The sequence below is a fragment of the Zootoca vivipara genome, chromosome 4, assembly GCF_963506605.1.
Source record: "Zootoca vivipara chromosome 4, rZooViv1.1, whole genome shotgun sequence".
Lineage (NCBI taxonomy): Eukaryota > Metazoa > Chordata > Lepidosauria > Squamata > Lacertidae > Zootoca > Zootoca vivipara.
The window spans coordinates 28,585,422-28,599,794 of NC_083279.1; the positions used below are offsets into that span (position 1 = coordinate 28,585,422).

Here is a 14,373-nt window from a genome sequence, read left to right on the forward strand (position 1 = left end):
CGCGCGCATGTTTCCCGCAACGTTCTGCCGCCCACGCTCTATCTAGATATCGCGACTATCGCTCCGCACGAGCGGGCTCTACCGTAAAGTCGCTCGCCGCCGAATAGCGGGCCCCGCTTTCCGACATTGCCGCAAAGCTTATACAGTAGAGGGAAGGAGCGGCGACACCCCGGCAACCAAAGGGAGGCGGCCGGGGGGTGGGGAGCAGCGGAAGCAAGCCGCGATCCTCCAGTGGTTGGGAACAGCTCCGTGGCTCCCCCTCGGCGAAAGGGATTGGGCTCTTCCGAACCCAGATACTCGAAATGAGAAGCGGGATTGGCCGCTCGGAGAGCTAAAACTTCAAGGGAGAGGAATGGGATTGGCTGTTTCTTCCTTTGAGGTGGAGCGCTTTGCCGGGACTGTTGAGTAATGTGTTGCTTGGACGTTTGTACAGTAGTCTGTTTTCCAAGCAGATTTTTTTTTAGAATAAAGGTAACTGAACCAATGCAATTTTAATTTACAGAGCTGAGAGGCCCTGAGCGTGTCTTTGCGCGTGAGAAGTGTAACCCATTCCGATTTCAGTGGGTTATGCAGTGATTCTTGACTCGCAGCATCTTGTGCACATTTACTGCGAAATAAGGTGCATTGCCGGCTTAAGATGCAGCGAGGTCTTGAGGGATAACTCAGTTGGTAGAGCATGAGACTCTTAATCTGAGGGTTGTGGGTTTGAGTCCCACGTTGGCAAAAGATTGCTGCATTGCAGGGGGTTGGACTAGATGACCCTGGGTGACTCCAACTCTATGATCCTTCTGTGTTTCCAATCACATTTGGCCATACACTTGGATGTGTTTCCAAGTCCACACTGGTGGGTGGAGAGACGGTGACGATTCTGGCTTCATATGGCTTATGTTTCAAAGCTGCTTTGGGAGGAAATGCATCAAAACACAGGGTTTCTCAGTAAACTACATCTTAGATGTGGATTGTGACTAGTATCCCATATAGAGGGCTTCAGAAACCAGCAGAGGGAGTGCAGAAGATATAGAAGACAGGAGTGTGTACACAAGCCGCCCCACCCATGAGGCAAGGTGAAGCAGACTTCCACTAATCTCGTGGGATATGCAGCCCCTGTGTGTACACAACCTAAGTTCAACAGGTCTTGCATCCAGATGAGTTTGCTAGAATTTGAGCCTCTCAGTTAATCTTATAGTCAAACCTCTGTTTTCGAACATCTTAGCTGCCGAAGGTTTCAGAAGCAGAAGTTGAACGGCTTCCAAGGCACGTTTTCCCATTTTCCCCTCCTGTTGACATTGCTGACAGCCCTTTGATCCTCGGTTTTTGAACGTTTCAGAAGTCAACCAGACTTCCAGAACGGAGTACAGTACATTTGAAAACCGAGGTTCCACTGCAATGCATACTTCAAAGTGAGTCACTTTGAGTTCCAGTGGCTTACTCTGGGGTAAATAGTTATAGGATTGCAGCATCAGTTTTGCAGCATGATTATTTTTGAGTAAACATGGTTTAGGATCAGGCTGTGGTGGTAGCTTCCATGCATGTCAAAGCTGAATATGTCACCTACATCTGTCCTCAGTTTAATCCAATTTGTTTGTTTTTTTATTCTGCATTAAACCACATACAAATAGTTCAATAACAGTTCGGATGGGCCTAAGTCAGAGGTTTTCAACCTTTTTGAGTCCATGGCTCCCTTGACCAACTACATTTTTTCTGTGTCACCCCTGTGGGGCTCAGGAGCCCAGTTATGTCACCCCTTGCCTGCAGAGCTGGCAGTCCCTCACCCTTTTTTCAAACACCCTCCCTTGTGGAGTGTTCCCTCAGCCTCCTCTCCTCTCCCATCTCCTTGGGAGTCCCCTGAGCAGCTGCAGCTGCCACCCCTAGTCTCTGAACTGCCTCCCCCCCCCGTGCACCCCAAAGTGAGGTGCCTCCTCACGCTGTCTCACGGAGGCCCGGGAAGCACCCATTGGCCAGCCCCAGAGGCACCATTTGCCTGGGGACCTTGTAGCCAGGGCTGCTGCAACAAACAGCTGTGCAAGCTTTTGGGAGGCAGAGATGCAAGAGGGCATCAGAGGAGGGAGGGAAGGAAAGGGACAGAGGCCAGTGTTGCCCGCAACACCCCTGACTATCATTCAAGGCACCCTGTTTGAAAACCACTGGCCTAAGTTAATCATAAACCATTAAGTTCAATGCATCTACTTTGAGTAAGACTAACATTGGAAACATGCCATATTTCCACAATCAGTTCTTTGGTGTTTTTGAAGTGTGATGTAGTTTTAGTGTATCTATGCTTTTTCCATCTTACCTTAATGCTGAAAGCCATTACACATATTTGTACGATATATTGCATAGCTATAATGCATGTACATAATAGAAAAATATTGATTTTCTTCAGCGGCCCTGCTATTTGAACACTGCAGTGAGTGTTCATATTTAAAACAGAGCAGAAAGTTAGTACAACAAAGTATTTTTACACTTGGGAAGGGGACCAATTTAAGTGAGCCCATTAAAGAGTGTGTGTTTTGGTATGTTCATTATAGCGACATTGACTGTTATTTCTGAGCAGAGTGAGCAGCCCCTTATAAAAAGCCAATGAAGAAACAGTGGCATGAAGAGTGTGGCAATGGCAAGTGTGGGAGGGGTTGAGCAGCCTTCCTGCCTACTGTTAAAGGTAAAGGTAAAGGGACCCCTGACCATTAGGTCCAGTCGCGGATGACTCTGGGGTTGCGGCGCTCATCTCGCGTTATTGGCCAAGGGAGCCGGCGTACAGCTTCCAGGTCATGTGGCCAGCATGACTAAGCCGCTTCTGGCGAACCAAAGCAGCACACAGAAACGGCGTTTACCTTCCCCACTGAAGCGGTACCTATTTATCTACTTGCACTTTGATGTGCTTTTGAACTGCTAGGTTGATAGGAGTTGGGACCGAGCAACGGGAGCTCACCCCGTCACGGGGATTTGAACTGCTGACCTACTGATCGGCAAGCCCTAGACTCTGTGGTTTAGACCACAATGCCACCCGCATGCCTACTGTTACTTCTCCCAATAAGTGCCTCTCTGTGTCCCCCTTATGTCACCAAATATGGGTTTAGGAGGACATGTTGGCCCAAATTATACCTAGCCTTTCCTCTGTATTAAGTGACCATTCTCAGGTACTGAATGAGTCCTCCTAATAAACAGAAGTCACAATTAGTACGGTAGTCCTTACATTTAAAAAGTCAAAATGTAGAAGTGTGATAAGCAAACAAGGCTAAGAGCTATGTAGATAGCTAATGGTTGATATGGGACCAATTGCAGGCTGATGACTTGAGGAAAGATAATGTTGGAAGGCATGTATACGGTAGTTACTGCATTTGGATGAAGCCTCCTCCTGGCCTTGTGCTGCCCCCTCCTCCCATATAGTCAGGACAAGGAGGTAGTAAAAAGCTTTTGCTAACTGCTGTTAGTCATTCTGTCTGAATCAACAAACTGCTTAACATTAACTATGGTTAGTTTAAAACAAGCCAACCTACGTGGCTTTTTAAAATATTTATACTTGGCATTAGAAAAAATTGCAGATAAATAATTGTTGGTAACAACTATATAAAAAAATAAGAGTGCTTTGTAAAAGTCCATTAACAGACTGTCTAACCATTAATATCATTATCTGCCATCCAAATGCCCCACTTGGAGTCTGGAATCTGTTGTCTGTTAAAAACTGCATGTCCAAATGCAGAAAGTACATTAATGTCCTCTCTCCATTGTACAATTGCAGGTGGGGATTTATCTTTCCAGTGCTGGAGAATGCATCTTTTTGTTGCCACAAAAGCCCTTGGGACCTATTTATGTTGTCCATCTGATAGTTCCCACAGTGCCGGTATGTAATTCAAAACTGAATATATATCAGTGAATTTCAAAGATTCTAAAACTAGATTTATATGTATAATGATCTCAGTCCAGAAGGAAGTCACCATGGAACAAACCCACATTGTAATAATGCTTTTGGTACAGTGTGACAACACCAGGATCAACAGTCAGAAAGGGTTAATTGGCACTTGTGAAGAAATCCTATCTATTTAAATTGTGTTTTAATTGATATTGTGTAATATATTCTGGCTGCCATTTGTATTGTAATGTGTTTGATGGGGGAATCCTCCGGTTATGTGGAAGTTTGTTTAACTGTCACTGGGAGATCTTAACTGACAGCATGGAGGAATTAGAACTCTCAGTATGCAAAAGAAGAATAGAAGACTTGCATATTCAGATTGGTTACTGCAGATTTAGAATTCTTAGTTACCGTAATCGGTGCAGTTGACTGGTAGTAATGTATATATGGCCATGTGGTGGTCAGCAGGAGGGTTAGTTAGTTAGTTCATGCTGATGGGTGCTTGATGTTCATGGTGTTCAACCAGAAGACAGTGAAGAAATAAGATTGCAGAAGAAAAAATAATCTCTGAAAGGAGGGCAGTGTGTGTTGGTGACCGATGACTTGCCTGGGGCAGCTGAATCACTGGGCTCAGACCGAAGAGATGAGAAGAGCACCTGTCTGTGGCACTGAGGGAGAAGGGAGAGACACTTTGGAGTGCTAGGCTATAGTGTCTGTCTGGCAGGAGAACCAGATGAAGATTCCAGGACAGGACAGCAGAAACAGACCTACTCTTTACTAGGGGCTGAAACATGGGAATTCAACAAAAGCCCTCAATTATAGTCAGCTGGTGAGGCTTCACTGAAGTGGACCAGTGGGAGTCTGGAAAAAGTGTTTGAATAAAGTATTTTAGTATAGTTATTAATGGATAATTACGTATACTGTGGTTACTAATAGGGTAACTACACTTGCTGTGTAGTAGATGTGCAGAAACTAATGTACAGGGAGTAATTGGTTTTGGTTGAATCCTCTACAGGAAATATATACTGGTTGCAAGAAAGGAAGGAAATGCAAACTAGAGATTCCAAGGACTAGAAAATGAGACTGAAGCAAGAAACAAAGTGCACTAAAAGGGAGCAGGTGCCCAGGGAGTGATTCCTATAGCTTGGTGTCCAAGCAACTTACTTGTCAAAACTCTGACTTCACTGAAGTCTGGCTAAAATTACTGACATGCAGAAGCTGGCTCATCTCACAGAATTGGTTGCCTGCACATTTTGCTTTTAAACTTTTCTTCCAGGATGGCTACATACTTACCGGTTCCTTGTTTTTAAATGAAAGCTCAGCGTCTGGGTGTCCTTGCAGAAAAGGACCCTGGTGCAATTACTCCAATTGCACCATTATAATTCAGCCACGGGTGCAACATTGTCTGTATCCCCCCCCCTTATGTTTGTAAAGAAAGGAACTAAAAGTGTGTATGTATCTTAATGAATGATGGAAATTTAGGGGAGGAATGTAGAGTTTCTCTACATCTCTTGGTTATGGGCATTTTCCTTTTGGTGATATTCTCATTGGCCAACAATATTAAAGAAAACCAATGAATAAAGTTACTGAGACACACAGTGCATCTGGCAAGATAACAGAATATGTTTATTCCATGTTTCTGCCCTCTGCAGCTGCTTTTAACTATTGGAATTTTGAAATCCCCAGGTGGCATGTTAGAAACGTAATAGGAAATGTCTTGGTGTAGTAGGATTGCAGGGCAAGGCATACATTTTCCATATTGCTGTGGTCAGTAATAACATTGATACAAACCAGATGAATTCTGACATTGTTCAGATTCTGAGCACGGCCTTGAAACTTGATGTGTGCTCTTATTGTGTAAGTGCTGTTTAGAGACTGTTTGCTGCACAGCTGCCAAATAGTCATAATGGGATATAATGTAAAGAAAATGCGTAATTGTGAGGATTCATGAGCACCAAAGAATTGTAAATGCCTATTTTTTCCCATCATGCTGAAAAAGAGGGAAGGGAATTCAGCTATATTTCAGTGCAAGAATTATGAAGCAAGGATATTGTAGATTAGAACATTCCCACAGAGCTGCATGAGAAGATATATACTGTAATATCTTGAGCAGAGTAACATTGTACCTATTTAATCTCCGAGGCAAAAGTTCCTTTTAAATTTCAAAATCCTGTTGAGTGATCTTAGCCAAATAAACAACATTTTGGCAGGATAGTGGTCTCACATAAATAATATAAGGCCTTAGGATAAAAATAAGTCAACTAAAACCACTGATGCTATGAAACAGTTCAGTTTGCTTCCCACTTGCATTAAGATTGAGAAAGCAGTAATTTTTCAGCCTGATCCTACAATGGCCCCCACTCTGACCGAGACTCATCACTATTATACGTGGCACCAGCTTAGCAGCATAACACAAATACAGCAACAGCCACTCATAAATCCTCTTCAAGCATTCACACAAGTTAAATAAACAAGTGAGAGGAGGCATGGGGATAAATGTTCTAGCTCCACCCCTGGACACCCTCCACAAGTTGGAGGGTGAACTTCTGAACTGGAGAGGCTCGTGTTCATGGAGAATCCTTGCACATTGCTTCCATGAGGAGAGGCTACCCACTTCAAAAGTTCATACTCCAAGTCATAGAGGGTGACGGTGGTGGAACTACTATAGTGTGCTGAAATCCATTACCCCTCTTTCATGTTTACACAGGAAAATAACACTGGGAAGGATAACAGGACCTTGGCTTCTGCTTGTTCTGTTACTATGGATGCCTTTTAGATGTGCAGCCTAAGGCTTGCTCCTTTTGCTAATTAGCTGCCAGAGTCAGAGTGACTGGTTGGGTTGCAAAGAGACTGCTTCATTGAAAGAAGATGCAGTAATCAATCTGTTCAGATGATGCCCTTGTCTGTGGCACAGTCCATCTCGCAGTAGCCCTCCATGGTACAGTAAAAGGCCTATTTTGTTGTGGCACTCAGTTTGTGGAATAAGCTCCCCTCTACAATAAAAACCAGTTGTGATGCATTTTTGGTACTTTCTTAAATACAGCTGTTTGCCGAAGCATTTGCTGATCATTTCTAACCTAGCTTCTTGTGATTTTTCTGGCTTATTGCAGTTGCTTCTTGTATTTATTGTTTAATGTCTTTAATTGAGTTTGTTCAATATTGTTGCAAATCGCAATGGAATGTTTAATGAAAGGCAGAATAGAAAAGTTTAGATGATGACTATAAGACTTGCTGGGACCCAGGTGGCACTGTGGTTAAACCACTGAGCCTAGGGCTTGCTGATCAGAAGGTCGGTGGTTCGAATCCCTGTGACGGGGTGAGCTCCCGATGCTTGGTCCCAGCTCCTGCCAACCTAGCAGTTTGAAAGCACGTCAAAATGCAAGTAGATAAATAGGAACCGCTACAGCGGGAAGGTAAACGGTGTTTCCATGTGCTGCTCTGGTTTGCCAGAAGCAGCTTTGTCATGCTGGCCACATGACCTGGAAGCTATACGCCGGCTCCCTCGGCCAATAATGCGAGATGAGTGCGCAACCCAGAGTCGGTCACGAATGGACCTAATGGTCAGGGGTCCCTTTACCTTTACCTTTACAGTATAAGACTTGCTACCTTAAAGGAAGGTATAAATGGCAAGAGCTTTGTCAAATAAGACTTCTTTAGATCCCGGAGTTCTGGATTGTTACATGTCATTTCATGTGGTTTCGGCGCAAGACGCTTAAGTGTGTGGTGGTCCAGTGCCAGGTATTTTTGGATTATACTGATTATCTAGATCCATTTCCAACTCAGTTTTAGGACGGAGGCAACCTTGGTCACTCTAGGGTAGAGGGCAAATGTCAGCCTCTTCTGGCTTGTGGGCGCATTGCAGGGGGTTGGACAAATGATCCTTGGGGTCTCTTCCAACTTCAGAACTCTCTGTGCAAACCTGAGAAATATAATAAGTCAAATAACAGACACACTACAACCAAGCACACAACACATACAATAGAATAGAATGCAATACTGTAGAATGCTTCTTTCAAACTAGATTTCAGCAGGGGAAGGGGACCCTGTGAGTGCCAGGGAAGTCTTCTGTGGGCAAAATAGTGCCACCCTGCACCGGCAACCCTTGTCCTGGGCAGTTTTGCTGGACAGCTCAACAGCTTCAAGATCAACTATGAAGTCCTTTGGTTGAGACAGGATGGGGGCATATTGCTTTGTGGCGATTCTGGTTCTTCCTAATGAGCAAGTCTCAGAAAGAGGTCCTGATGGATCGCTGCTGAACCCCATGGGCATTGGACATGTTTTGCACCATGCAGTTCTTCCCTTTCCCATGGTTGTGTGATGGATCATCATCACATTTCTCTTTTCATGAGTGTGGTGAAAGGGTGATATAATGTGCATCTTTGCACATTAAAGTAAAACCATACAGGGGCCTCCCTCTAGCTATTTGGGAATGTTAGAAAACAGAAAAGAGCCATTTAAAACGTCAAATAAACATTCTGGCTGGCAGAAAGAAGCTCTACATAACAGTTTACATTCACAAAAGTGCGTTTAAAGTAACTTCTCAAAATTCCCTCGACGGATTTGTCGTTTCAGCATTCTCGCAGAAGTCCCATTCCCATGGGCTCCTTTAAAAAAATAAAATAAAAGGTGTGCCAAGGTTTGAAAGCCACCAACCCTCTTCTCCCGTGCCCTAGATACACGCGCACACACACAACATAACCCACCCAGTAACCGCGCATTCTGCACGTGCTCTTGCCCCGCGGGCGTTTTCCCTCCACGCCTCTGGGATATAAGGAGGCAATTAGTCCTATACACGCGAGGAAAACGTTCTCGGCGGCGGCGTTGTTGCCTCCTCCTTCCCTCAGCTACAGCAGGGCGGGCCTGCCGGGACGAAGAAGCCAAGGCCGAGCGGTGTGCGAAGTGGAAACGAGGCAGGGGATTTCCTCTTTCGGCTCCTCCCGCTCCCATTTCCCCCACCCCGTCCTGGAGGGGCCAGGCCAGGTTTCTTCTCCCTCTCTTGTTTCTGAGGAGAAACTCCTCTGAGGCAGCGGCAGGAGGACGAGGGCGCCCTTCGCTTCAGGCAACCGCAGCGGCAGCTCCCCCGGGAGGAGGAGGAGAAGGCTCTCGGGCCCACCGGCGAGCTCCTCCCCGCGGGGCGGGCGTTGGCGGAGGGCGCCCCCTCCGCTTGGCCGCCGGCGACGGCGAGTTGACGGGCGGCGGGGTCCCGCGGCGGCGGCGGCGGAGCGGGCGATGTGACCCCTGGCGGCGGAGGGGCTTGGCCGGCGTCAAGATGTGGCTGAAGCCCGAGGAGGTGCTGCTGAAAAACGCCCTGAAGCTGTGGGTCACGCAGAAGAGCAGCGGCTACTTCGTGCTGCAGCGGCGGCGGGGCCACGGAGGCGGCGGCGGGCGCTTCACCGGTAAGGGGCTTGGCCGGGGCGACCCCATATGAAGTGCTGGAAGCGGGCCCGAGGGTAGGCGGCGACCCCCGCCGGGAAAGCTCGTCTACAGGTCGGCAGGCGTGGAAGTGCCAGCCGCCCTTTGCCTTCCCAACCCCTCCGGAGGGAAAGGAGTGGGTCTGTCGTGGCCGCGATATTATTATTAGCCTCCAGGAGGATCCCTCTCCAGACGTCCCCTAAAGTGGGGACTCTCTCTCTTTGTTGCTTTTTTTTTCTTTTATACTTCTGTCGTCTTTTGACTCCTTGGTTGGGACGCGGCGGGGCTGAGGAAGAGGAGGAAGTAACTCCCATAGTGTGAGGGGGCACCCCCTTGCCTTGATGGATTGGGTGGAGGGGCTTTTGCCTCTGCCCTGCACCCTGAGGTGGGGGAAAGCAGATGGACGGGGGGGGGGGAGAGAAACCAGGCTCTTTGTTCAGGGACAACCTGAATTCTTACCTCTGCCACACACACCCCACGTCCCCGGTTGTGCATTGCAAAAAGTCACTTTTCCCCACACCTGATAGTTGGGGAAAGTCACTGTGGAGTAGAGGAAGGAGCTGTAACCTGTGTGCAGATAGAAGCTCCCCTTGCCCATATTTTGTATTTTTTGCTAAGCCTCTTGGCGTGTGATAAAAGGCTTCTGTCCTCTGAACAACTCCATTGTTTTCAGAGTGGGATTCAACTCGAGTTTTTTGTTCAGGTGCCTGCAGCAGCTGTTGTTAATGGGGGAGAAAGGAGGAAATCCGATAGAGAGGAAAAACGTGGAAGAGCTTAGCCTGAGTCCATGAGATGCTAGATTTTACCAGTTTGCCAAGATAAGATATGTAGAATAAGAAGGCAATGGAAGGCTATATTTAAGACAGACTGCGGCTTGAAACAAAAATACGTGACATTTTGCAAAGAGCTCTGCCTTTAGGACTCTCCATATGGAACAGCATGGGCAGGGCTGTGTATATTGTGCATAAGGCTTTAAAGCAGTGCTGCATTTGGTATTTAGAACACCATGATGCCCATAAATAAGCTAATAAGCATTGTTTTATTTGAGCTAATTTAATGGTGGCATAATAGAGAAGGTGAATAGTGTAATAGAAACAAAATATGAAGGACATTTTTCCATATTGAACAGATTATTTGGGGAAAGGGGGGGAATCGTAAGTTGGAGAATGAAATGAGTGCCCCAAAAGTCCTAATTATTGTTTAGAATAAGCACCTTGAGTGTGTAAATCAGGGATGGGGAAGTCGTGACCCTTGTCTAGAGTCAACTAGACATTGTGGGTCTACAGCTCCTGTCATCCCTGACCTAGGCAGAGTTGCCTAGGGCTTGATGAGAGTTGCAAGTCCAACAGAATTTGGAGGGCCACAGGTGTTGATAAACAGTAAGGCTGAAGTCCTGTTCATTTTCAAGTGAATAGTAAGTTCCCTTTATCCCAATGGAACTTACTTCTAAGCAGACAAACATTGGATTGCACTGTAAAACACTCATACAACTTCTGGTGAATTCATTCAGGAGTACATTTCTGCTGTAATTGTAGGCCAATAATATAAACTGTGCTGGCATGTTTAATTATGTTGACATTTCTGTTAATATATTGGTGCTTTGGAAGATAATGGCCTACTGGCTTTCCTTCTGAAAGTCCCTTAGATTTTCCACTATTGGGTAACCACAGGCACAATTCCAGTACAGAATGTCTGTGTAGCAATCAGGCTAGATAAGTTTTCCTAACCGTGAAGTGTCAATATAACTTTTTCAGGAGACCAAGCAATTACGCTTCTGGGACTTTCTTCACATTTGAGTACAGCGGTACCTCGGTTTACAAACTTAATCCATTGCGGAAGTCCATTCTTAAACCGAAACCGTTCTTAAACTGAGGCACACTTTCTCTAATGAGACCTCTCACCGCCAGTGCCCTTCCACCGTTCGGATTCCGTTCTTAGACCGGCGTGAACTTTGCAAACTGGGACACTACTTCCAGTTTTGCGGAGTTCATAAACCGAATAGTTTGTAAACAAGGTTGTTCTTAAACCAAGGTACCACTGTACTTCTAATAATAAGCAGTACAGATCATTTTGTTATTTTTTTTAAGCAACAGTTGTTAATAATAACTTTTTTGGCCCAGTGCAGGTCCAGCCTGTAATACAAATAAATCACACTGAACATGCAGCAGGGTTAGTTAGTGCTTTCAAAATGTGGGAATGCTAGAAGTCCAATCTGTCCTACAACGTCTGGGCCTATAGCTCAAGTGGCTTTGCATGCAGAAAGTTGCAGCTTCAATCCCCAGCATCTCCAGAGTAGAATTGGGGAATGAGCCCTATCTGAACCCCAGAGAGTCAGTCAGTCAGACTATTGGTGTCCACTTGGTGGGTCAGGGTGCACTCCTGGGTTGCAGTCTGATCTCAGATGGGCTGCAACACAGCACTTCCAGCATACAGATACATGGTAAAAAATTGAGAAATGCACTCCAAACGCATGTTTGGGTTAAAGGTGAGTGCCAGGTCTGAAAATATTGAAGACTACTGCCATAGACTAGTGGTTTCCACACTTCTCCAACTCTGCAATTCTAGGATTCTATTATTTTCCTCCCAGAGACCTCTTGAAAATTGCTGATGGTCTCAGTGGACGACTTGATGATTATTCTGTCTGTTGCAGCAGTTGTAATGTGCTGCACTAGATGATTTTAAATAGTATTTTTATTGCTGCTTTTATATCTTACATATTGTAATTTATTGCATTGACATTGACATACCATAGAATTCACATTGTAATGTGATAAAACACAATATTTAAAAAGAAACAATAAAAATGTAGAAATCAATATGGATAAGCTGCAGAGCACTGGTGGTCCACAAATCACACTCTGGGAGGTAGATACAGTAATACCAAAATAGACGTACCAGTGGTCTGAGTCAGTCTAGAATGCTGAACAAGATGAAAGCAAGTGCCTTACCTAAGGCCACAAAATAGAATACAGAAGATACTGTCTGGACCCTAAATGCCATTGACTGTACCTTTGACCTCACATTTGCTGTTCAGACTAACAAAACAACAAACTTACAGAAGGCAAGCAGTCAGGCCTGAGAGACAAGCCTCTTAAGCATAAACTGACTACAGAACATAGGGTGCCATTCAACTAATTTTTACTCGGAGTGGACCCATTGAAATTAATGAACCTGACTAAATTAAGTCCATTGATTCCAATATATCTATTCTGAATGAAACTTAGTTAAATACCGCCCATAGTTGGGGTCTGAGTACCAAACCCCCAGACATAATGTTCTGTACCCACTCCCAACCCAACATTTACTGCAGTGCCATGCTCTGAATTGCTCCTGGACCACAATCTGCTCCATCAGATACATGAAATTAAGCTGTACTCCACACATAATTTAACTAATGGAATTCACTGCCTCAGGGTATGGTAATGTCCACAACCTAAGAAGGCTTTACAAAATGAATGAGTGATTCTTGGAAAAGAAGTTTTATCAATGCTTATTACCTGTGATAGCTAAATGGAATCTCTCTCCAAAGGCAGTATACATCTGAATACTAGAGACAATCAAAAGGGAAGTTCCTTTGCCTGCTCTTACTTGTGAGCTTCCAGAGACATCTGGTTGGCCAGATTCCACTCTAAATCTATTTCCTTCCCTGAGCTAAATACTGTATTTCCTTTTCCAACAAATCCAGCCATTATTCTTTTTCCCCTCCCCTAAAGAAAAGGCCAAAATACCATCCCTACCACCACTTTTTTCTTCCACTGGTGTTATAAGGAGGCAGCCTAGGAGCTCCAGATCTCCTACTCTTTTCCCTTGCTTTTTTATACGGTACTGTAAAAAACCAACAAGAATAGTGTGCATATAGGATGGTTGGGTGTACTTAAATCGGGGTTGGGAAGCTTTGGCCCGTTCAGATGTTTTTGGGCCCCAGCTTTCATCAGCATCAGCTGACTTGGCTAATGTTCAGGGATGATGAGAATCTCCAATCCGTTACTTAGGTGTGGTCTGAAATGTGTTTGTGCTTAACAGTTTTTATCTTCCACTGACTCGAGCCCTTAATTTTGAGTTGTTAGAATTTAAGCATCAAAACTGGTTTTCCAGAGGCACTCAACTTGATGTGTATGTGTTTCATAATAAAAAAGTACTATATATGGCACTCTGTGGTTTTGATACCATTATTTTGGGTTTACTTGTGTGTTAGTGAAGAAATGAAATGTAGAAACAAGGGAAACGTAATGAAGAAACAAGAAACAATGCATTGAAATGGGTAAAGCGTAACACATTTGTAGAATTTTGAGACACATTTTTGATGAAATGGTGTTTGACATTAGAAGTCTCATAAGGCATGCATGAGTCAGACTGGACCTTTTTGACTTGTTAAACTTTACTATTGAACTCCCAGTATCTCACTTTCAAAGCTATTCCTTTGCACAACCTGTCTGGGGAGGTTTCTACTGGTCTCTGTATTTCACCATGTTCTTTTGTTCTCCCATGGAATATACATGGGATTGGTGGTTTGTTCTCTCTTTTCCATTTGCCCCTTTTAATTGCTGTGTTAAGAGAGATTAATTTTCAGATCTAAAAATAGTCTCTCAGCTGCTAGAGTTAGGCCCCAACCAATGACTGAAGTATCTGACATTCACAAACATTATGACTGTGCCACTGAGCCTAAGGGGCAGACCTTCCCAGGTGTGAAGTTGAAAAATAAAGTTGCTTTGGTGGATCATACTTTTGGGGGGTTTTATGAAAACTAAATGTCTACTACCATATATGGTTTGCCTTAGGCAGTCCAAGTTGGTTTTAGCTTTGTCTTATCAAATTGCCCTTTATTTTCTGTTCGTTTTCTGTCCCAGAAAGAAAACACTCTCAAAATAAGAGTAAAATGAACAAAACAATGGTAGTGTTCTAGAACAAAAATATTTTCCATCTTTGGCGTTCACTGTGAAAAAGAGTGCATAATATTAATTTAATGGCATTCTTTTTTTTACAGATGTTTGAGTAATTAGCAGCACAATTATGTGTATTTACTCAGAAGTACGTCCCACTTGTGCTGCTAAAATCGAAATTTGACTGTGAGAATATAGATAAATAGAACAAAAACATATTATTTTTAATCA

The 14,373-nt window shown here is 44.5% G+C and overlaps 1 protein-coding gene and 1 long non-coding RNA gene across 3 annotated transcripts in view; both read left to right on the plus strand.

The window, feature by feature from the left end:
* Nucleotides 1-73: 73 nt before the first annotated feature.
* On the plus strand, nucleotides 74-6,863 carry LOC132591980 (uncharacterized). Its single transcript, XR_009557447.1, has 3 exons — nucleotides 74-471; nucleotides 3,740-3,841; nucleotides 4,866-6,863. It is a non-coding gene; the product is annotated as an uncharacterized LOC132591980 (long non-coding RNA).
* Nucleotides 6,864-8,631: 1,768 nt separating this feature from the next.
* Nucleotides 8,632-14,373, plus strand: part of TBC1D8 (TBC1 domain family member 8) — a 53,499-nt gene continuing 47,757 nt past the window's right edge. Inside the window, exon 1 of one of the 2 annotated variants that reach the window (XM_035116610.2) lies at nucleotides 8,632-9,246. In XM_035116610.2, the coding sequence (XP_034972501.1) occupies nucleotides 9,120-9,246 (127 nt within the window). In that variant the 5' untranslated portion in view covers nucleotides 8,632-9,119. The remainder of the gene's footprint in view (nucleotides 9,247-14,373) is intronic. The other variant, XM_035116611.2, reaches the window with a different exon arrangement.